At 45.8% G+C, this 24,340-nt stretch overlaps 1 protein-coding gene across 3 annotated transcripts in view; it reads right to left on the reverse strand.

The window, feature by feature from the left end:
• Positions 1-24,340, reverse strand: part of NTRK2 (neurotrophic receptor tyrosine kinase 2) — a 324,099-nt gene that overhangs the window by 59,113 nt on the left and 240,646 nt on the right. For all 3 annotated transcript variants that reach the window (XM_084794542.1, XM_084794543.1, XM_084794541.1), the window contains exons 14-16: positions 23,658-23,788; positions 8,329-8,501; positions 1,928-2,162 (exon numbers count right to left, since the gene is read on the reverse strand). In XM_084794542.1, the coding sequence (XP_084650668.1) occupies positions 1,928-2,162; positions 8,329-8,501; positions 23,658-23,788 (539 nt within the window). The remainder of the gene's footprint in view (positions 1-1,927; positions 2,163-8,328; positions 8,502-23,657; positions 23,789-24,340) is intronic.

Genomic DNA, 24,340 nt, shown 5'->3' on the forward strand with positions numbered 1-24,340 from the left:
ACAATTGCTAAGCTGGATTCCAAAGCACCTGCACAGTTTTGTTTTCCCATGAGCAATGGATGAGAATTTTAATTTCACCACATCCTTGCCAGCACACACTACTGTCTGTCCATCTTTATTACAGCATCCCGGTGGTGTGAGGTGACATCTAATTGTCTTTTTCCTTTGCAGTCCCCTAATGACTGCGATGCTCAACATCTCTCTGTGCGCTTCTCGACCCTTTCATATCATCTTTCTAACAACATCTGTTCAAATATTTTGCTTAGTTTTGAACTGAGTGGCTGATCCTTTTACTATTGAGATTTTCAATATCTGTTCTCTGAATTATCTTCCTAGAGATGCTGCTGAGAAGGCTGGTTTTCACCTACTTCAGTCCTGGCACCGGGATGAAATACACCCTTATTATTTGCATAATAATTAAATCAAAACATTTATTGACTTCTTTCTTTGTTCTAAGTCCTTTACAACCTTTATTTAAAAAAAAAAGTTGTTGCTTAGACCATGTGTCTCTTCTTCACAAACTTATGAAGACCAGCAAAGCCTCATCTCAGAGAGGCACCCACTTGTTTTTCTGAAACTGGGAGATACTCGTTCCCACCTTGGAAATAAACTTAATAAAGCAGAAATGTCTACAAAATACCATCTGTATGTCGCATGCCTGGAAAAGCCAACTAGTTACAGACTTGAGGCCAGTGCTCCCTCCAAGGTCTGCTTTAGAACCTGAGATGAAGACTTCTCATGTCTCCTGCAAACACCAAGAGACCCCAACCTGACTTCTGTTCACTCTCCACACACTAGATGTGAGCAGTGTGCATGAACACCATGAAGGAAAACCCACCACAAAACAGCTGCCTGAAGAGCATGGAGCAAGGTGTAGGTTCATTTCTTTAAACCAAGGGTAGCACAGGTGGCAGCAGGAAAGAACATCAGATATGAACTGAGAACGCTCATCGGCAACACAAATAATCGTGAGCTGCGCAAAGGCCAAGAGTGACGCTGCCCCCACCAGCCCTACCCTGCTCAGGAAGGGGCAGGCGACACAAACCACAAACGAATGAAGATTTCGAGGCCATGCTAAAAAGCTCTTGTCCACCGTGACCTCTGGGTATCCAGAAATGTCGCCATTCATCACGTCCAAGTTCCAAGACCTCCTGGCATACTCGGAGTGTGCCAGCCACAAGTAGCCAGGGGACGTGAAGCACTGTGGGTAAGCCTGCCCTGTTGTGACGGAACTTTTCTAGAACAGGCTAGCAGAGCCCCTCCCACTGCACCCATGTGAACGAATGCCCTGCTACTCTCATCCAGTGTGCTTCTGTGAGGGAGCTGCCAAGGTTCTCCAGGACGATGATTTGTATAAACAAATTCATACATGTTCAATCCTCAACCTGTCTACCTATCATTTCCTGGCATCAAACGGAAGTTCCCGGTTAAATCCTTGATCCTTGTGCCCTCAAGCAACACCTGGGAAAGCTGGTGCATTTTCTCCTGGCGGTGTGACACAGCAGTCTGAAAAAAAGGTTTGCCCTAACGCGTATATGCGGGTCATATACATGCCATAGGTCATGACTGTGCCCCAAGCAGCACTTTAAAGACATGACAGAAAATGGGACCAATGGGGTGGGTTTTAATCCAGTCTGGCTGGTGTCTGAATTGGAAGAGGAGATTTAGAAGTGAGCTCTCCCATTAAAGCTCAATCCTGTAAAACTAAGTAAAAGTAAAGATAGTGGAGGGCACGGAAAGATGACAGCCACCTGAGTTCTGATGAGGAAGCCTGGGAGGAAGTCACACCCACTCCACCATGATCTAGGACTCCAGTACATGGAGTCAACTTCCATGAACCCGTGATAACTTTCACGCACAAGCCCACGCATATGAATACGCGGGGCTTCCCCGACTAAGAGGGGCTCCTTGGTGGGACACTACTCACCCTATAGTAGTCTGTGCTGTACACGTCCCGGGACATGCCGAAGTCCCCAATTTTCACCAGCAGGTTCTCTCCCACCAGGCAGTTCCGGGTGGCCAGGTCACGGTGCACAAAGTGCTGGGACGCCAGGTAGACCATGCCCGCCGCAATTTGTTGCGCGATGTGCAGCATCTGCGACTGTGTCAGCTCAGTAGGCGGGTTCCCCTCTGCCATCAGCACCGCGTCGGGCCCATGTGCCCTGTGGGAGAACACAAGGGGCTGGAGCCTCAGCTGGAAGACAGGAGGGGCCCTTAGTCTCCTCCACTCAGCTGCCGGTGCTAGAGGACACTGGCTGACTTGAGTGAAGAAGAGGCCAAGATTTTCCATTCCACCCACGGCTTTATCTCCACAGCCAAGAGAGCACCCGGTAGCTTCATGCCTCTGGAGTGGAATCCCAGGGCTGAAGTGGGCTGGAATGGTGAGCCCCTGCACCAACACATCAACAGGCTTGTGTTTCAGGGAATTCGGAACTCTTTTAACATCAGACATCGCCCCAAACTCTGAGAAGCATATCCTGACTGAGATGAAGGAAAAGCGCTTCGCCGAGGTTGGCTCCGCTAGCGATATACGGGGTCCTAACATTGCTGGGGTCCCATCCCTCCTCCAAGCAGTGCCTCGGCCATTCATCTCCACAAGCCTACAGCAATGACGTCAGTGATCCTTGTGTCCTGATAGGGCGCTACAAGAAGTAATGAAAAGTATGCCCTTAAGCTCTGTGTGGCTTGGGCAAAGCGTCCAGCCACCCCAAGGGAGAGTAAGAAGGAAGGGGTCTCCGTCTAGAACTTGGAAACACTTGCAACAAAGATGGAGAGAGTTTTCCATACATTTTAAAGCGGTGCCTTCATCTGTGGGTTCCAGAACTGCATATGAGTGTTTGAAAGTGAGAAAGCCGGGATTAGCCAACATTTTTAGCCTGGATCATGCCTTGCATGAGCTGTTCCAGCCTCGTAACCCTTTCTCCATCTAGGCGGCAGCCTGCGGGGACTCTGACTTTCTTAGCATTTCTAAAACATGCTGTCACCAAGCCTTTCACTCCTGCTCTCTCTGGGAGCAAGCACTGGCAGAGGTGTGGGGCGTGTCCCAGTCCACCACTATCTAGCACGCTGATCTGGGGAAGTCTTTGAACCCCACTAATCTGCAATTTCCTCATTAGTCAGAGGCACAAGGGGGATATTATTGCCATTCGCTCCCCCTCTGCCTCTGAATGACTAGATTTACCCATTCCCTGGGGGAGGAACTTCAGGTATCATAGCAGACAAGTCTTACACACATTTCACCTCTCCTCAAAGCCCAGGCCCTTTTGTGACACCCAGGAACAGCCCTGGAAAGGTACCCGGATGTTACAAGACAAAACACAGCACAGAAGCCAAAGCTCCTTGGACCATCAGAAATGTATCTGAACCCAGTCCTGACACAAGAGAATTATATAACCTTCTGGTCTGTTTCCTTATTCTATAAACCAGCTCCTAGGAGCACCGTCCTACAAGCACTGGCAGAAGGTAGACTTGAGACTGCTTCTCATGTTTGGGGAGTTGTTTTTTGTAGCGTGAGTGGAGGGGAGCTTTGAAAAGAAAACTGGGTCTAAAATGGAGCTATCGAGAGGTGAGGGAAATAGTATCATTCCTTTTCTTGACGATGCCAAAGTTCCTTCCCTCCTCACAGAAGACTGACTCCTCCTCACAGAGAGCTCGGCCTCAGGAAAAGGACCCAGAAATACACAAAACCTAACAGGGACTATAAAAGGCTGAGAGAAACTTCAGGTGTTCAAGGAATGGATAAAGGAAGGCAATGCCAGCCACAGCCTGTGCAGCTACAGAAAACTGGCCTCCTGCATCTGCAGGAAGACTCGCTTCCAGGGTGAAGGAAGTGTCCAAACCTCTCCTGAAAAAATGCACCTTTGCAAACTTCCTGCACCAGCCTTGTAAGTCACAAGCAAAAGAAAGCTGGTGGCCCTGACACCAAATCTCTTCCCAGCCCGGTGCATGGGGGAGGCTCTTGCACTCTTAAATAGCCATTTTCCTGCCTGCTTCTGAGAACACAAGGGGGCTTTTTCCTGACAGAAGCCCCAGCACATTTTCTTGGAGTGGATGCCCCTTAATAAAGGGAGGACAGGTGAGTCAGTCTCCTGGAGCCCAGGTCCTCCTGCAGCTCTTGAAAATAGACTCCTGAGTTCAATTCCCAGCAACCACATGGTGGCTCATAATCATCTATGATGAAATCTGGTGCCTTCTTCTGGTGTGCAGGCATACATGCAGGCAGAACACTGTAATAAATAAATAAATCTTAAAAGGAAAGAAAGAAAGAAAAGAAAAGAAAGGAAAAGAAAAGAAAGACACACGTTGTTTCTTCCAGGAGGAGCTCCCTAAAGAGTGGCAACCCCTTCCCAGTGCTCTGGTTCACAGCATCTCCTGATCTGCTGGTCTCCACACGGCTTGCAGCCGGCAGCCCGCCACCCTGAGCTGGCTCTGTGATTCACACCTCTCTCCTCATGACAGGCTTACATGTGCAGTGATAGGGATAAGACCTGGGGCTTGTACAGACAAGGCAAGCACCTTACGATTGAGTTACATTCCAGCCTCCTTCTGACTTTTTAAATTAAAGCGAATTTGTCTGTTAAATTTACTATAAAAATGGACTGGCATATAATAGTTCTATACATGTCTGGGATATAGTGTGGTAGTTGGTGCACATGTATAATGTATAAGATAAGATTAGACCAAAGTAACTGACATACACATTGCATAGGTATTTATCTTTCCTTGCATTAATAGCACATCTCAGCTATAGCTGCAGCTATTTTAAAATGTGTAATTAATTGTTGCCAACCATTGTTACCCAACGCTTGTCAGTAAGACTTGTCCATCTCATATGGTGGCTCCCCTGTTCATCCTTAGACCATAGCCTCTGAGGGTGTTATCAGCCACTTTCTCAGGAAGAGAAGAGGGAGGGTCCAGAGGGCACAGGTTAGAGTATCTGCTGTATGACTTGGCTTCTTTAACTCTGGCACAAGAGTGGTTATAATAATAGTGAGTTTATTTATCTTCAAACTTAAAAAGTTTTTTGGTTTTCATAAATTAACACATCTATAGGCTTAGAAATTCTGAATAAGTGTTATCTGTTACAACTTGAAGATTACTCATCTTTCTCCGCACTACAAGGGAACATTGGAGAGATTCTAGAGGGAAAAATTGTGAAACTCTTGAAATGAAATTTTTTCCTTCTCATTTTCCACTTCACCTAATGAAAGGCCCGGCTGCTCTGTGCTTGGTATATGCTATTTTACATTAATAAAAAGGTTACAGACATAAGGCATCTGGCCTTATCAGGCACTGCCAAGATGCTTGGGGATCTGTCATGGCGGCCGCGGGCCAGGTCTCCTCCCAGGAAGAGGACAGCCTGTACTTGCAATGCATCACTGCACCTGAGTCTGCTCTTTGGCAACCACACTGTTCCAGTGTTTAGTAGACTCTGGAATCAAGCTGGCTGAGTTTCTAAGCTCTCCACACCCCGTGTAGGATGCCAAGGGAGGGCTTCAGAAGGCAATGGGGAAGCTAGGGTGTGGCTGACAGAATTAGAAAATCAAAGGATAAGGAGCAACACACACAGTCATGTACACACACACACACACACACACACACACACACACACACATACATTCACACCCACCCAAACTTGAATACACACACTTATACATACACACTTACACTCAAGCACACATGCATACACATATTCACTGTGCTCATATCCACACACAGCCACACCCACACATTCTCACATTTACATACACACATTCATGCACATAATCATACACTAATAAAAACATACACACATACACTCCCACACACCCTCATATTCACACACAGAGCACACATGCACTAACACACAGCCACACACATGTACTTACTCTTACATACACCCACTCACACCCATAATACACACACACACACACACACACACACACACAGGTACACTCATTCATAGAACATACACATTCACACACATACACTCAGTCACACCCATACACACACATACACACACATACACATGAGTCTAAACATGCAGATGTGGATAACTGCATCCAGACAACTGCATGTGGGTTTATTTTGTTACAGTGCGTAGGAAGGGCCACTTTTGGATTGGAGAGGAAGGATGACAGCATTTTTCATAGGAACAACAGGCCTCAAAGCAAGTATTTTTTTCCTCTTTTTAGTTTATCTCTGACAATACAAAGTATAGAATCCACCATTAGCCCCTGTCTTTGACCAATGAAAACTTTGCTAACACATGATAGTGGGTTAGGATTGTCATTTACTACCTCGCATTTCCCATGCACCCTGATCTCACCTGGCACCCCTCCTACACATGTGACTGTGGGGAAAGCAGAAGTCCATGCCGGGCAGGAACTGGACGGTATGTGCAACAAAGACAGTGGCCACGGGAATGGTCTGGCCACCTGCAGAGCCAGTTCTGACAACAGAGGAGCACTGTCCCCCTGAGCCACTCCTACTGTGACATACTGACCACTAAGCCTGCAGTGGGAACCTTCCAGTGAAGCTATCTGGGGCTGACTTCCGTCTGAGGCTCTGGGGAGCAGCCTGGGCCATGAGAGAAGGTCACAAGACTCTGTGTGACCACTACTCAAAAGGTGACACTCACTGAGATGTGGGGTCCCTGAACCAAAATAAAGAGGAAAACATGGCAGAAATACTGGGTTGTGGGAACCAAAGCTACTGACAACATCCCCTCTTAACGCGTTTTTGGGATGTGTGTTATGTTGCCCAATCAGGCAGGGGAAATGAGGCCAGGAAGAGAAGTAATCAGTGTGGTGTTCTCGCCTTTTGTTTCTCCCAAGTTATAATTCTCTATTAAAATACATGGAACGTGCAGGCTAATATTCCAAATGTGCCAGCTGATGTTTAAAGAAAGGAACGCATAGAAAGAACTGTAAGGGGCTTGGGTCCTGGGCTGGGCAGGCTGAAGACCCACTCGGGAACCACACGCCCCTGGTGCGAGAGGGAGGAGACCCCATGTTCTCCTGTCAATGCTGGGACACGTGTTGCTTCACCCTGATGACCTTACACGTAGGATCCATTTCTATCCCCATCTCTGCCTGGTGAGAATGAAGATGTTGTCCATATCACGTGATATCTACAAGACTCATTATCTGCTTCTCTCTAGGCAGTCACAGGATGGGCACATCCACCAGGGTGACAAACAGCCTAAAGTCATGCTATGAAACTCATTTCTTCTTGTGACCCTGTTACTGACTGAGTTGGTCACCAGCAGAATTTTTCTGTTTGCCCGTTGTACCTGCCATGCAAACCCATGCTAGCTCATTATAAACTCAATCCCCCCCACCCCCGCCTCTCTCTCTCTCTGTCTCTGTCTCTGTCTCTGTCTCTGTCTCTGTCTCTGTCTCTCTCTCTCTCTCTCTCTCTCTCTCTCTCTCTCTGTCACACACACACACACACACACACACACACACACACACACACACACACATGCACACTTCATAGCTGAGTACCTGTTTCATGCCTCTGCGAGGTGAAACCCTGCTACCAAGGCATCTCCTCAAAAGCCACTCTTAATCCCTTGTGTTGTGTACTTAATAACACACTTACAGAACAGACCTGCCTTTCCTGGTGGCTCATGCTTACTCTGAGGTGCCTCTCACTCTGTCTCCTCCATCCACTGTCTAATCCACGTGGCATTGGCACCCTGTTTCTCTTCTAGGGACTCTGCTGACACCCACACTGCACAAGGGGACATTGTTAGCAATAGCCACATTCAAAAGTCCTCACTGGTTCCATCCAATGTTGTCCAATCCTTTTCCCTTAAACTCTTTGGTCTTTGGGCTCTGTGCAACCGGTTCTAGATCCAAGAGCTCTTGAAGTCCGGTCAGCTCCACACTGTACTTTGGGAGCCTCAACTCCTTGAAGCTGTTTCCTGTTTCTCCTCTTCCCTGCCTCCTGCCACTATCAGGCATCCCAGATGCTTCATTCTGACCCCACTACACCATCCATGGCGTTGCCTTGGAACCTTAGCTCTTCCTGTTTCTGTAGCCTTGGGTAATGCCTGTCTTTTGTCCCCTTGGCACACTTTTCCACATAAGACCCTCTCACATAGCATTACATGTAGTGAATGCTCAATGGATGCAGGATGGTTGGCTCTTTAGCTACACTTCAGGCAGTGCGATCAGGCAGGGAAAAAGAAAAAAATTTGTCCTTCCCTCCCCTGTTGTGTGTGGGTGCAGCTATCACCAACGATCCCTCCACAGAAAGGCCTGGGCTTCCCTCCCTCCCTCATTTGTTTCGCGGAGAGGTGACATCCCACCCTCTCCTCAGGCCCAGGTTGGCTCCACTCACCTCAGGAATTTGTTGAGGTCCCCGTGTTTCATATACTCAAACACCATGATGAGCGGGTCGCCCTCCACACAGACACCATAGAACTTGACAATGTGTTCGTGCTGCAGGTTCGTCAGCAGCTCGGCTTCACGGTGAAAGTCCTTACGGGCATTGTCGCTGGCGTCCTTCAGGGTCTGTTAGAGCGGGGACATCAAAGAGGAGGCATTCCACCAGTGAGACCCAGGAATTCTACAAGGGATGACCATGCGTCTACTTTGTTACACAAAATGTCAGGAAACGTCCTGATTACTGAGGAAGCAGTGCCTGTGTTTGTGAGGCTGCATCCTCATGGGCGTGCAAAGGTCTGTAGCGTTCTCGGCACTCTTCTAGATGCTTCTTGTTGAGTTTCCAGGGGAGCTTATCTTACGGGTGGGTTTCAAGCTTCTTACCCCTGTCACTTCATGGTGCCTACTGAGATTTTTTATGGTGCTATGCACACCTCACTCTACTCAGGTAACCCTTAAAAAAGGTTAAAAAATTTTTTTTCATCTATGTAAGATGTATGTGCATGGGGTGATAAGTGTGTGTGTCTATGTGTGTGTTTCTGTCTGTGTGTGTTCCTGTGTGTTCCTGTGTGTGTGTGTGTGTGTGTGTGTGTGTGTGTGTGTGTGTGTGTGTAGGTACCCACAGAGGCTAGAGGTGCTGGACCCTGTGGAGCCAAAGTTACAGGTATGTCTGTGTCCATGTCCGTGTGTCTGTGTGTATGTGTGTCTCTATGTGTGTGTGTGTGTGTCTGTGCATGTGTAGGTACTCAAAGAGGCTAGAGGTGCTGGACTCTGTGGACCCAGAATTACAGTTATGTCTGTGTCCATATGTATGTCTGTGTGTGTGTGTATGTATGCATGTATGTATGTGTGCATCTGTGTGTGTGTGTGTAGGTACTCACAGAAGCTAGAGGTGCTGGACCCTGTGGAGCCAGAGTTACAGTTATGTCTGTGTCCATGTGTATGTCTCTATGTGTGTGTGTGTGTGTGTGTGTGTATGTGCCCACAGAGGCTATAGGTGCTGGACCTTGTGTAGCCGGAGTTATAGGTGTGGAGCCAGAGTTACAGTTATGTCTGTGTTCATGTGTATGTCTCTATGTGTGTGTGTGTGTATGTGTGTGTGTGTGTGTGTGTGTGTGTGTGTGTGTGTGTGTGTGTATGTGTGTGTGTGTGTGCCCACAGAGGCTATAGGTGCTGGACCTTGTGTAGCCGGAGTTATAGGTAGTTGTTAGGTACCTGATGTGGCTGCTGGGACCTGAACTTGCATCCTCTGCAAGGGCACTTCACCATCTTAACCACTGAGCTGTCTCTCCATCCTCTATTTATATGACTCTTTAAATAATAAAACCCAAAGAGATCTCACAGAAGGAAGAGCACAGTGAAGCTTGGTAGACTCAAACTCCCGCTGCAACCAGGATTATGTTTTCAGTCTCGTGTGATGTGGGATCCTGCTGTTAAGGTAACAGTCTGGTGTTTCTGGATAGCATCTGAGCTCTGTATAAGATGACAGACTCCCCCTTCTCAGCTAGGTTACCTCTCTGCCTGATCTGTGAAACCCCAGGACCTCTAAGGAGGGTCCCATAGCCCCCAGAGAGATTACACACCAAACTCTTTGCTGATAAGAAACTAGTTCAGCAAGCACCTAGGGATTCCTGGAAACACTCACCCTAAGCTAACGAGATGCCTTTGTTTTCAACCAATGACCTTTAACTGTATCTGGAGGATTCTCCCCCCATCCATAGGATAATTAAGTGCTGCTTTCCCTCCTATGATAGGGCTGTCTTGCTACAGCTAGATTAAGTATCCCTGGCACCTCTAGTCCCAGTGAATCACATCATTCACCCTCGAAACCCCTCCCACTGCCCAAAGTTTATAATGTCCCTGATTCATGAAGTAAATGCTTGCTTGCTCTCTCACTCTACCTCCACCATGACCGCCTGCCACTCATCATTTATTCTGGGGAAGGAAGGGCCCCCTGAAGAATTGCTTCTGAACACCCCCAATGTGGCTGCCCAGCCACTGAGAGCTTCTGGACCCTCCCTCGCTCCCTCCCTGATTGGCTGTCAGTCAGAAAGCCTCCTGCCTGGCCACCATGAGCTTCCACTGTTCACTGGCATGCAGAAATGCCTGGACAGCTATTGACCTGCATCCATCAGGACCTGCCTTCCTATTGGGTTCGGACTTTCGTCCACACCCCTGCCATTAACAGAACAGCTGAACTGAAGGGCTGTTAACACTGAGGTATCATCACAGGCTTTTGGAATGTTCCATTGCCATCAGGTACCAGCAGTCTCATTTTTTTAAAGATAACTATAACGCCCAGTGGGGAACTCATTTCTATCTCCCCCAGTAAGACTGGGAGCCTTGCCTAACACACGGGCCTCACCCTGAGCACTCTCATCATCCTAAGAGAAACCACTGATCCTGGGGCTTCCTTTGTTCCCACCGGAAGCTAACGGTGCCTGGACCAGTCTTCGGGAGAAACACACATGTCTGCTTCTTCCCAGCAGCCCAGCGGCCAGTACGGTACCCTAAAGCTTTCTCCAGCCTATTCCCCACACACTGAGAAACGTCCTGTCCCTTCCTCTGCAAAATGGCCAGTCATAGAACCAAGATGCAGGTGCTCAAAAACACACCAGCAGGGCTTCCCTGAGTAGAGCTGAGACGCGCAGAGCCTCAGGAAGCTCAACATCATGAAGACGTGGCAGAGCCACCTGACAGTTGTGGGGCCCTGCAGTGAGAAGCGCAGAGCCTGTAGGATAGGCTCCATGGTGTCCCAGCCACGCTCCTTTTAGTCAGTGTCATATATGTATACCCTGTGTTGTCAAATACTGTCATTAAGCCAAGGCTGTGGCAGAATCAAAGGGCTACCGAGCTGGCCTTGGTAGCACGTACAGTTAGGCAAGCACAGAAGACAAGTATGGAGAATTACAAGTTCAAGGCTAGTGTGCATCACAGCTTGCCTGGCACACATGACACCGTGGCCTTGACTCCCAGAATCTAAGAGAAAAAGTGAACACTGACCCTAATCTCAACCCTAATCTTCATTATGAACAAGCATGTAGAAATGACACCTGTATAACTAGCTATAAATCTAGCACGCTGGGTGAACCAGCCTCCCCGTGTCCCTTGGCACTGCTCCCCTGAGGCGTACAGTTCCAGTCCGGCCGTGTGTAATGTCTGCAGCTTTTCAGATAACAATGGATCCTGGCACCCCGCCCCTGCACAGATCTTCCCCGGTGCCTGCAACGCTATCTTGGGTGTGGCGACTGGCCTAGGAAGTTGAACAATGCTCTGCCCCAGCGGTGTCCACATTCTGATGCCCAGAATTTATGAATGCTACTATCTATAGTATAGGGGATTCTGCCGATGACTAAAGCAAGGATCTCCATATGTGAGAATGAGCCTGGGTTGCCCAGCTCCAAACCAAAGCCCTTGTAAGATAGAAAGACAGGAAGACAAAATGTCATAGACTGTGCTACCAGAGAGACTTCGAAGATGGAAGAAAAGACCATGTACGGCTTAAAAATCTGTGGGGGTAGGAGGAACACAAACTACTTCTGACTTAGAACTCCATAGAGGAACCAGTTCCATCCACATCTTTGGGTGAGAAAAACTCATTTCAGACCATTAACTGCCCAAACGGTGGAGAGATAATTTGTATGTTTTAAGGCACCGAGCGACAGCAGTCATAGGAAGCTGACACACCTCCCTGACACTAACAGTCCTTCACCTCTGATTACTTCTCTCTGCTGTCACTTCTCAATAGAAGCCTCATTTAGCTACACGGGTAACCTGTAGGGTGCTGAGTGGAGCCCCCGAGTCAGTTAGTCAGCTGCTGGATGCGAGGAGCTCTAGAGCACAGCGTCACAGTGAGCCCCTCGCTCTTGAAGCAAGGGTGCTGCTGCGCATCACTGAGTCCATCACAGGCTGAGTTTTCAATATGCTGCTTACATTCAAGGGCCACAGTTCACATGAGGGAGCACCATGGAGGGGAAGGCGGGCTCCTCAGGTCTTCTCAAGGAAGCAGCTGCAGAGGGAGGCAGGGCTGCCAGCTGCCATGTCCGCAGAGCTGGCCGCTTCCCTAACTATAGCTCTTTCCCAGCACTTAATGTTCTCTACCGAGCTATGACCTGACTCAAGGAGAAGGAAATCACAGGTGTCGCTTCCATTAGGCCAGAGGCAGTGGCTTCTTAGGGGAAATTGTGAAGTGGCCCTTCACTGTCCCCAGAGGCACCACGGGCTGTGCCTGGAAATGGGAGCCGATTTGGACCGTGGCGTGCTCAGAGAGCCCAGAAATCTCTGATGGTCATTGCCATGGAAACAGCACACTTCTTCACATAATAACCAAATGAACAGTGGCAGACAACTAGGGTGTGGGTCTCTGCTTCCTTGAATCAGGAGAAACTGAGCTTGCCGCATCCCCTCTGCCTCCCAGAGTCAGTCTACCTGAGTCCAGACTAAATGACTTTGTCTTTCTGTCACACAAGCAGGTGTCATCACTGCCAGGTCCTTTCCTTGATCACAAAGAGAATACGCCGACCCTCGCATTCTCTGCCTCCACCTTACATTTGTGTTTGGGGTATCCTGTCTGTCCACCCTACACCTCTGACAGTGGGTGTGCCCCGTTCCCACCATTTATCACTGGCTGCTTAACAGTGTAAAGCAACCAGGGAGCCCTGAGTTCCAAGATCTGCCCTAAGTAGAGGTTACGGAGTGTGGAACACAAGAGAAAGGCAAGTAGACATCGGGAAAGGTGCCACGTTGGCTCAAATAAGGACTTGAAGGGAAGAGCCAAGAGGAACAGGCAGGTGATAAAACTTGCTTTTCACTAGGGCTGCATGATGTACTCAGCCACATATCTGCCCTCCTTCTAACAGTGCCCTAGTGGTGACCAAGTGGCCAGAACTGAGAATCCCAGGTTCAAATCCTAGCCACCACCCTGATCCCCTCTGAATCCTGTTGTATTCTCCTGTGGAGGAAGGGTAACACCATCTACTCTTTAGCGGTGCTGGGAGGACAGTGAGGGAGCTTGGGTTGCTCCCTCGGACCTTTTGTCTAAAAGGACATTGCTGTGACTTGAATCTGAAATCAGGTCTCCTGTGTTCAGTGTTCTTATACAGGGGTCCACAAAAGGTGAAAGCTGCATGGATGGGGTATTGGTACACACTCAGGGAGGAGAATAGCACTAGTCCTAGGGAGGTCATCTAAACGGCTAAGTGCCAGGAAACATCAGGCTGTGTGTGGCCATATAGTGCTTGGCCCTTAAGCTCTTCCCAAGGCCTTATATTTTTATTCAGAGACTGCTAGGGTTTACGGGGAAGGTTATGTCTAAAGCCTTGTGTTCATGACATGCCTAAAAAGGAGGATGATCTTTTTAGGTCTTTGTCATAGGGCATAGACAAACCCTACAGAAAAGCTTTCTGAGCAAGCTCTAATTGTGTCCTATTGACTCAAGAAGGACAGAAGACACAGAGAAATGCAGAGAGAGACAAAGAAATAGAGATTCACAGGGGAGGAGAGAAAGGAAGGAAGGAGAAGAAAGAAAGAAAGAGGGGGAAAGGGAGGAAAGGAGAGAGAAGAGAGGAGGAGAGGAGAGGCGAGGGGAGGGGAGGGGAGGAGAGAAGAGGGCAAGAAGGACAGAATCTTCTTTGGGAAAGAAGCAACCTGAAGACTTTAATAAGTACCCCACACCTCCATGCTCCTACTGGGGACTCTTATTGCGATGCCAGAAACTTCAGTCACATTTTTGGAATCAAAAGCAATTTTACTATTCATGGGCCAAACGCATCCTGCAAACCTGGCATCCCCCCTGTGTGCCCATCCATTTTTGCATGGTGGGCCCTTTTTAAAAATTATGATTCAATTCTATTTTAAGAGATTTTGGAAAATGTGTTGGTAACAACTTGGGCAAAATCCTGAATTTGGCACTAAAAGGATAGAATTTTTGTAAGGACAAAATCAGGGCCAGACAGCAATCAGAAGCTAGAAAATTCTGCCCTGTCCCTGTTTATAAATATCATCTCTGTTTCGGTACCATATCTGATTGTCATTTTACTCAATTACAGGAGGCTTGGCTGGTAGCAGAGCTTCTGTCAACAAGAGTCCAGGAGAGGGGGCCGGCTCAGCCTTTGGGGTTCTCTCTACTTCACCCTCATTCTTTCAGTCATGCGTTCCTATCCCCTTGCTCTTGTCTGCCTTGCTCTTGTCTGCCTTGCAGTGTTGCTTCTTCTTCTTGGTGTTTTTGTTTTGTTTTGCTTGGGGGGGTTGTTTGTTTGTTTTGTTTTGTTTATTTTTTGTTTTTTGTTTTTTTGTGGTTTTTTGGGTACACTAAGGCTGGGGTCATCTCTGTCTGACTCCAGCAAGAGGCTTCATTCAGGGCTGAGGCAAGACTCTACCTGACGTGTATACAGATTAGAGCCGAGAGAGTGGCACAGCAGGCAAAGTATTTTCACACAGAAACGTGAAGCCAGTGAAGTGAAATACAAGTGAAGGGTAAAGGAGGAGACGAAAACTCATTTTAAATGACGAAGCAAAAACCTTTAAACCAATGAGAAGTTAGTTAGAGAGTAGGCAGGCCTATCTGAGACATGGGTACCACAGTATGCCTCGCCAGACTAAATGATGGTGTACTTCAAGGTATAGGTGGCTTAAGAAAAAACAAGATAAAACAGACCCTTTAACAACACAGATCACAAATTCTTCTCAGACTTGAGAGATCACAGAAAACAGCATGTTTTTGGGAAAGACAGGATATGGGAGAGACTATTATTCTCAGTGCCCCGTTACAATGCTTGAAACACAGGAGAGATAAGGCCATGCCCACGATGAACAAGCAGAGGTCATGGGATGTTCGGTTAATGTGCTAAAGGTCCTTGGGTCAAGATCTATTGTTAACAGAAAGCCTTCGCTCTCCCAGTGTCTTCTAGCCCAGCCTTATCTAAAACAGCAGACAATAGCATCATGCCACTAATTGCCACTTTAAATGATGTGATTCCAAATTGTGATGTGCTTTAGTTGAAAACAAACACAGAATTTTGGAAACTTGACACAAATAAAATCTGAAAGATCTTGTTGATATTTCATCTTAATATGCTGATATGATGTTATATGTTGAATTAATAAACTATACTAATATAATAAGATTAATCTTTTTATTTTTACTTTTCTAATGTGTGTGTTTGTGTGTGTGTAAATTCAAGTTATGACACAGATTTATTTGTGGCTCATATTATCCTGCTAGAATTGTACTGGTTTACAAAGCCACGTCTGCAGCCTATTGAGAGGTTACCCAATGTCTTGGGAACATAAGAAGGTATTTATGAGGTGTAAAGTTGAAATGAAATTAAGGCAGACACCTTTCTTGTAGGGTTGTCGCAGCTAACAGCAAATCAAACGTTCAAGTCTTGGCCATGATTTAAAATGAACACACACACACACACACACACACACACACACACACACACAAACAAAACAAAACAAAATAAACCAAAAACAAACAAAAAAGCAAAACAGGTCTTCTCTAAAAAGAAGGGTAAAGGAAGCTTCCATCAAATTCACATGCAGGGACCCATAGAGATGTATATTTTAATGAACTCAGAGAAATAAAGAGCTCATACAAATAAAATCTTAGCAATATCAGAGAGTAGCAGGTAGGTCTCAGACATTTGTAGGAATAAGAAGCCAAATAATTATACAAGGGTGATAACGTTCACTATAAAATGTACTCCCTGTACTAAAAGCCAACACATACGTCAACCCTATTGACTATCTGTAACTGGCCTCTGTCTGAACTAATGTGTCAAGTGGCAGCCTCAAACACAAGAGTCATGGCCAGCTTGTTGATTGTTGCTGCCATTACCTTCAGAGCGACACTGTAACTGCAGCTCTGACATGACAAACAGGCATAGAGTAGCTTTCAACTCACATACTTTAAAAGACTTAGTAATCTGGGGGATAAAATTGGTGTTTGCCTGGCACATCAAGTTGCATAATAGGAAATGTTGACCTATGAAGACAGGAAAGCAAGCTTAGGGACAGTCATAGGAAAGAAACAAGCATCAATTGGAAGATAAAATCAAACGTTGAGTGCAGTATGGTCAACTCAATGTGTGTACAGGCTCTGAGAACACTAGTGTGTCACTGTTGAGTCAGGTCCCCAGACATGAAGGAGCCAGTGGCTCAGCATGGACCCTGGATTGCCTGTGAGTTAGTCTGCTATGTAGTGGTAAATTAAAAGGACACTTGCCTATTTCAATTAATACATCCAAAAGATACAGCAAGGTGAAGTGAATCTTCAAGCTGTATTTGATGCTGGAAGTGTACTCTTTAGTAAAAGATACCTGGAACCCTTCTCTCTCTCTCTCTCTCTCTCTCTCTCTCTCTCTCTCTCTCTCTCTCTCTCTCTCTCTCCCCCTCCCTCCCTCCCTCCCACCCCTCTCTCATGCATGCATGTGTGTGTGAAGTTGGAATTTAATGTTCTTTATGCCACGGCCCAAGTTTGATTCCCAATTAAAATGAAGTGTCCTGTTTTGATTTTTAATGTCACTGAGAATATACGAATAAACTAGAGATCACTCAGAAAACAGCAACAGGACAAAACTAGGTCTAATCAATGGGTTAGAAATGGAAGTTTCTGGGAAATGCATCTTAGTGGATCTATCGAGCAACTGGAGGAGCACAGAAGGGCTCTTACAATGAAACCCTGCTCTGTATCTTATGACTGCATAGGATCATATATGTATACACATACTCTCTCTCTCTCTCTCTCTCTCTCTCTCTCTCTCTCTCTCTCTCTCTCTCTCTTGAAAGTGCAATAGAGGACTACTGAGTAATGTCTGGACAACAAAGATGATCAAGCTTTCAGTGTCATTAAAAGTAATGTGGTTTCTGTTGCAAGAGTCTAGTGAAGGACAGGCAAACAGTGTTCTCTCCAGCCTGAGTCCTGTTAAAACACAGGCGATCGTTAAGGAAACATTGACAAATGTCCTTAAATGCAATAGTTCATCAATTTCTACCTTGTGGCGACAAGGATTTCACATGTCCGTGTAAATGGAATGGGTAGAAAAGGACTCCAGGGAGAGAGAGGGGAGGACGGGAGTCAGGGTGCGCAGGATGGTGAGGTGACTGTGGCAAGGAGGGAGGCAGAGAAGGAGGGAGGTCCTGGAATTGAGTTTGCTAGGGCAGAAAATGGTGTCTATGGACTCTCTGTGTTCTCTCACTTATGAACCTTTCTATGGCTTCAGGATGGAAGCGAATAGCCTTAGTCTCTCTCTTTCTCCAATTATTTATACATATTCAGAGACAGGTAACCCTAGCTGCTTCCTTTCCTGAAAGTGACATTCTTGGTACCCACGGCCACCTTAGATGACTGAACTGTAGGTAGGTGCTGTGGCATCTGTAGATGACTGACTGGGACAACTGACCCCATATTACTCTTCCCAAGAAATCCTAGAGGCAACGTACACAGTTGGTGTGTTTCTATCAGTCGAACATCAATGAGCAACTGAGACAAGCAAACTCAGTGTGTCACTAGAAGCCGAGAGGGGTCATGGTGTCTCCTCCTGACAAGCTAAAGAAAGATAGTCACAAGGGCTTCCCTGGATCCTGAGCAAGCTCAGGGATCCCAAATGGCCCAGTCACAGTAAAGAATGACTTTCACTTCCTGTTTGAGATGACCATCTTTTGTGTTTTGCCCAGCAGAGCTTTTATCTTTTTAAGACTGTAGTCCAGTATCTCTGATATTTTCACAGCTAAATGCATTTTCTCATGTTCAGTCTATGTGCACTGTAAGGCTGGCTTCATGGCCCACTTCCATAGATGAGTGTGACTTGTCCCTTCATTATGACATAACTCAAGGCAAGCCAATAAAAAGATCAGTCTTCGCTACAGCATTGAAGAGAACCTGACTGAAAAATGAAATCAGTGTTAAAGAAAGCAAGCCAAGAGAGGAGATGGAGGCATGATGAGGTGCCAATTGACTTTCTGAAGCCAGCAGTGCCTAAAGCCAGGTTAATGACAGCGGCAAGGCTTTCTAGCTGTGTGGCCTTCTTAAGTCAGTCTGACTTGGGTTCAGCGATCCTTGCTCTCTTTTCAGGAAAGTCAGTTGTGAGGTATAAGGTTTGCGCTCATTTCCCTGAATGCAAAACTCTCTTGGGAATCCAATTTTTCTACCCTTATGATTTCTTGATATTAAACTCTTATTTGTATAGATAAGAAAGTGCTTCCCGTCCTTGCATACAAAAATCTACTCCTCTGTGCTTGCTTAGAAGTGGTAGTACCTTGAGTTTTCTCAGTTGGCTTGCCAGAATGCACATGAAATTTAATGAAAATGTGGTCACAATGAACACAGAGGTGGGCTTGAGTCCTAGTCTGATATTAAATGACCTCAGGCAAGCTGTCTGACTTTGGGTGGGTTGCTAAATCTCTGGACTTCTGGGTTTTTCCTTGTTAGTTTGTTTTTCTTTTCTTTTTAATTATTTTACTTAGATTTGCTTGTTTTTATTTTATGTGTGCAGTGCCTTGGAGCCCAGACCAGGGTGTTGTATCCCCTGAGACTGGAGTTACAGATGATTGTGAGATGCCGTGTAGGTGCTGGGGTTGGAGGTCAGGGCCGCTGTTCTTAAGCGCTGAGCCACTTTTCAAGTCCTCTGGTTTCTGGTTTATTTTTAAATGTTAACTAAAAAACATTAATAACTGTGATATATATCTATGTAACCATTCACTCCTCCCTTTTCTTTCATGTGGAGACAGGGTCTCATGCATCCCACTTGGTTTCCAAATCCCTGGGCAGCTGAAGGTGACCTTCAGTGCTGGGTCTTTTTGTTGCGCCCATCTGTCAAGTGCTGGCACTGTAAGTGTGAGCCACCATGCCTAGCTTGTTCAACAATTTCTAAAACAGTTTCTCAGTATAGTAGAGCATTAATACTACATATCATCTTTATAGTTTCTTTTAGCTGTGACTATCCGTGTTTCCGTGAAGCCGCTTTGTTGTCAACACTAGTGCATCAGATGTCTATTATTTCCATTGTCTGTGCCGGTCCCCTCACCGACTACCATCTCCTCATTCATTCAATAAGCATTTCTCTTTTGTATCAGACTACCTATTAGGCAATGTGCTAAAAGTCACGACTCCCCCTGCCCCCAGGGAGTATGACTGACATCCTAAAAGAGGTCACGATGTGCAATGTCACTCATTAAGTAAACATACTAATACATAATTTAAAAACCTTGACGGTGCTGTACGGACCAATTAAAGATGCCTTGACAGCCTCTAGAGTCTGATCTGGTTGGGGGACAGGAAAAGAATACCCTTCAAAAGAGACAACTAGACCTGAAACATATCAGCCGATGTCGCCTGCGCTGAGAGGCTGGGTGAGGACTAGACACTGTGGCAGGTATTGTGCTGCGCGTGGGTGACAAGATAGTTTGTAAGTTAGCTCTTGGGGGGAGAAAACCACCATTATATCCTCTGTGGGAAAGAAGGAATTCAGAAACTTTAAAAATGAAAAAAACTTAAATCTGCTCTCAGCAAACCGTCTGTTGAATCCAGCCAGTACACCTCTGGCTCTGCTAAGACTTCAGCTGTGCCCTGTCTTGGACTCTTAGCACATTGAGAGAGTCGCCTGACTGCCTGGGTCTCAGATTTCTCATCCATAAAACACGAGGCTGGGGTTTTATTCCTATGGTTTTAGAAGTCTCTCTCATAGTCAGCATTCCTTGTTTCTAGAAATAAACCGGAGTTAGTCAGGGAGGGACATAGCTCCTACAGAACCGGCTTGCGGCGTTATTTGAAAATCCAACAATCAGCTTGCATTCATAGTACAAAAAAAATGTTGTAGGAAGGGTAGTTATTGAAATGCATGTTGGATGGAGCCAAAAATAGCTAAGGCATCGACAGTTAATGCAGGGAAAGTGCGATAGAGCGTTCCCTTGGCAACTGAGTAACTCAAACGTAAAGTACCTGGGTTTGATCAAAGACTGATGTCTTCACTTCTCTCCTTGCTATGGGATTTTTTTTCTTTTTAATTTAGTGTAAAGGAATAAATGGTTGACAAATCCAATTCACTGAAAAAAAAAGAAGGTCATCCAAAAAAAAATCAAGAAAAGGGCAATTCAGCTGAATCCAAATATACAGATCCTCCAGCGGTATATCAGCCTGTGTGTCCTTGAAGACACACACATGGCCTGGAACACTGGATCCTTCAACCCACTAAATTATCTGAGAGCATCAACACCAGAATTCACCTGAATCTGACATCTGCCAATCTGCACAGAACGCTTTGGATTTCAAACCAGAGTCAGCTCTTTCCAGAAAAGGAGAAAGGACAATGTCTGCAGTTTCTTAGCAAGCATAGTCAATGCTGCAGGGGTTGCTAGGCAACCGCAGAAAGGCTGTCAAACATCCCTGGGTGCATCCAATGGAGTAGGAACAACCCAAGCTACTCCAGAGAGGTGAGAGACTATGCAGTCCTGGCAGATGTGTTCAGTTTAGCATTGCTTAAAAACTGAAATGCAAAACATAAATCATTTTGCTATGGTCAGAGTGGAATGCTGGACGTTTTACTCCAAGATTAGATTGGTCCTGGATACCTTCTTCCAAAGCCCTGCAAGTGAGCCTGCCCAGGCTGCAGAGAGGCTGTGTGCAAAGTCTGTTACAGTTATTCTGACCTGACTCACCCTGGAGCTCACGAAGGTACAATCTCTGAACTCCAGAGAGCTGACATGGTCCCTGGCTGAAGCTGGATCTGGAGTGAGTAAACCTGTGATTTAACAAACATTCATTCTCAAGGTCGTTGCTAGGTAACACCTTAATCCTCAAGGTCATTGCTTGGTAATGCCTTAGGCCTGTGGTCCATGAGGTAAGAGTGAAATTTAAATCTACAGTTTCTTTGTTCTTCTTATTTGAGATGACAATTTCATTTTAAATCCAAGAAAATCAGCAGAGAGAAGTCAGGATTTGACAAAGGGTCAAATATCCCCCACACACATAGACACACATGAGAAGCAGCACTGTTTAATGAGCAAACATTTATTTCAGATTATTAATTTGCAGAAATATACTTGGCAAAACCAGAAGGGACACGAGGAATGAATGTTAGGTCCGAGTCAAAGAATTTGAGCTCTAATTGGGGCTTAATCAAGAGGAGAGTCTGACTGACAGTGCTAAAGAGAGAGAGAAAGACCCACAGCAAAGTATGCTGTGAACAGAGAAGCAGAAAGATAAATGGTGTTCTAATGCCCGGCCGAGACTGGGCAGGGGTGGGCCAAGACCTCAGTAAGCATCATTACTGTCCACTCATCCCTCACTGTTGGTAGACTAGGCCAGCCACTTTTAGTGCTTGCTCAAAGTGGATCTGAATGTACAAGCTGCAAATATCCTGAATTTAGCCATACAGTACCTGTTCCATAAGGGCAGTGTAAGAGTACAGAAAAGCCAGCACAGGGCAGGGATCAGAGGCTACAGCTACTGAAAACATTGTTGGCTGCCCACATATCTGGCCAAGGCTTCTTCGCCATTTCCATACAGTCATCTGGAACACCCTGGTCGTCCAGGATTTTCATATACTTATGGAGTCACATGCACACACCAGTGTGAAGTGAACTCAGAGGCTGAAGCCTTGACTAATTAGGCTTTCTGACTGGCTTCCAAATAGTGTGTAAGATGTGCACCCAACATGGATCTTGGTCTTCATTTTGTTGGACTGATACAAATGGTCTGACTAGGTGTAGACATCCCTGTGATTTTTTTTCCAGCTTGAACAGATGTTCATATGTAAAATTGCAAAAGTGGCAACACCAGAGATAAAGAAGACTGAAGAAAAAGCATAAACTAGAGATAAGACACTGCCAAATGTCCTGAATGTGATGCTCTGGGAAAAAAAATAGGGAAACTTCATCAACAGATGGAAGAAAAGAAGTAAGAACAAGAGTGGGAATTGATCCCTCCAGTGGGGATTGGTCCTAGCTGCAGCAGCATCTAACCTGGCCTCGGGGCTCTTTAGGAGAAGCCTGTTCTCCCTCTTCTCTCTCAAGCTCCCGTCCCTTCCCCTGTGTTGGAGAGGTAATGTGTATTTGACAGCTGATAGTTCCTAGACCCATTGGTCCTTTAGTCATTGGAACCTATAGCTCGAAAGGGTTTTCCGGGAGCTTATGAGGATCCTGTCACTGTGCACAGGGCTTTTTAAATTTTCAGATTATGAAGGGAAAAAATATGCAGTTTTTAAAAAATCTGGAATAACTTTTTAAAAACTGACTGTTTTTTTTTTTAGAATGAGTGACTTTAAGAATAGTTTTATTCTCTTAGCTATTCATGTGTATATACTATAATAAACCTGGTCTTACAGTAGAATACACACTGGACTTCTTAAAGGAATAAAATGTTGCCTTGGTTATGATGCCTAGATAAATATGATTCATGCAAATGGTCCCTGTTTAGCAGAAACATAATTCTACAACAACGATAACTCAACCATCTAATCTAAGAGGTTAAATTTTATTATATTAGCCACATCCACATTCATTTGCTACTTAACTCATTTTACAATTGTATGACCTTTTAAATGTTTGATATCCATTTATCAAAATACCTTGGCAAGTTTTCAAAAAAATTATAATGCATGTTTCAAAGATCTACCCAAGTTCATCCTGGTAATTTTCTTAAGCGCTACAAAGCTCAGTAGCAAATTATTCCTTGTTGTTGTTTATCTTGTTGGAGAACAGGACTCATTTTAGTTGGAGGGAACATGACTATGCTGAAGAACGTTCAGGTCTTTTATTTTGTAGAAACCCTACATTCACTGTGATGGTGAGATCTATGGTCGACGTCATCCAACTCTCGGTGAGGCCATATCTATGTTGTAAAACTATCCTGTGGATTCAGAAAGTCTAGAAGGGACAGTTTGGATGGGACAGAGAAAAACTCAGTGCATCGAAATCAACATCTCTTCCTTCTAGAATCTAGCAAATGCAACACGCCCCAGGGAGTGGAGTCACCAGGTGCCAGACTCTGAAGAGAGAAGCTCGCACTGTAGCTTAGCTCACTGAATTCTGTTCGTTCCCATTGGCCTGGATCTAAAATTTGGTTAGTGTAACTTTAAAGGATAGCCCGGAGCTTGTCGTGGCCTGCAAATTAGAGGATTGTCGGAGAGAAGCACTTCTGACGGACAGTTAAGTGTGCCCTCAATGTCCTTCTGACACTCGTTTAGGCAGAAGAATCTAAACATGTGCCCCCCTGAAGACACAAGGTACCTCCTGGATTGGACCAGCCCCCCACAAACAAGGAGATATGCTAGAATGCTCTCTTACCTTCACGGCCACCAGGATCTTGTCCTGCTCTGGACAGAGGTTATAGCACTCTGCTAGGAAAACTTTCCCGAAGGCTCCTTCACCGAGCTCCCTCTTCAGAACGATGTTGTGTCTCTTGATGTGCTGAACAACTGCAAAGCAAAGTCGCCGGTCACTCAAGAGAGTCCATAAGATTTACCACATAGTTTGATAGGGCCATTCCCATCCTCTGCCATTTTACAGTGCTCTGTGGAGGAACTGCACTGTGTGCTGCATACGGTGGGCTCATATACATATATACATACATACGCATACAATTGCACATACACATATGTATACATACACAACTCCTTTGTAGATGCAGCAGCTTTTCATAAAATTTGAGTGGTGATCAAAGCGTTAAAGGATATGATGGGAATTACCCTCCCTGATAATTCATGTAGCTTTGATCTCCATGAGCCTTGGGGATCCCTGAGCAACACTGTTTATGAATAAAAAGCATGTTGACATCCTATGCTCTAGTATGCTGGACTCCAGAGGTGGGGACTGCTCTGAAGAGTCAAAGGTGATTCCTACCACCCACAGACTACCCAGTTTAAATCTGGGATTTAACTCCCTGGCCGCCACATACTCATTGGGAGCTAAGTTGCGACTTAATTCACTTCGCATTCCAATAAAATCCAGGCAAGAGTTTAACTTGTTTT

This window comes from Acomys minous (assembly GCF_964271855.1).
Source record: "Acomys minous genome assembly, chromosome: 9".
Taxonomy (NCBI): domain Eukaryota; kingdom Metazoa; phylum Chordata; class Mammalia; order Rodentia; family Muridae; genus Acomys; species Acomys minous.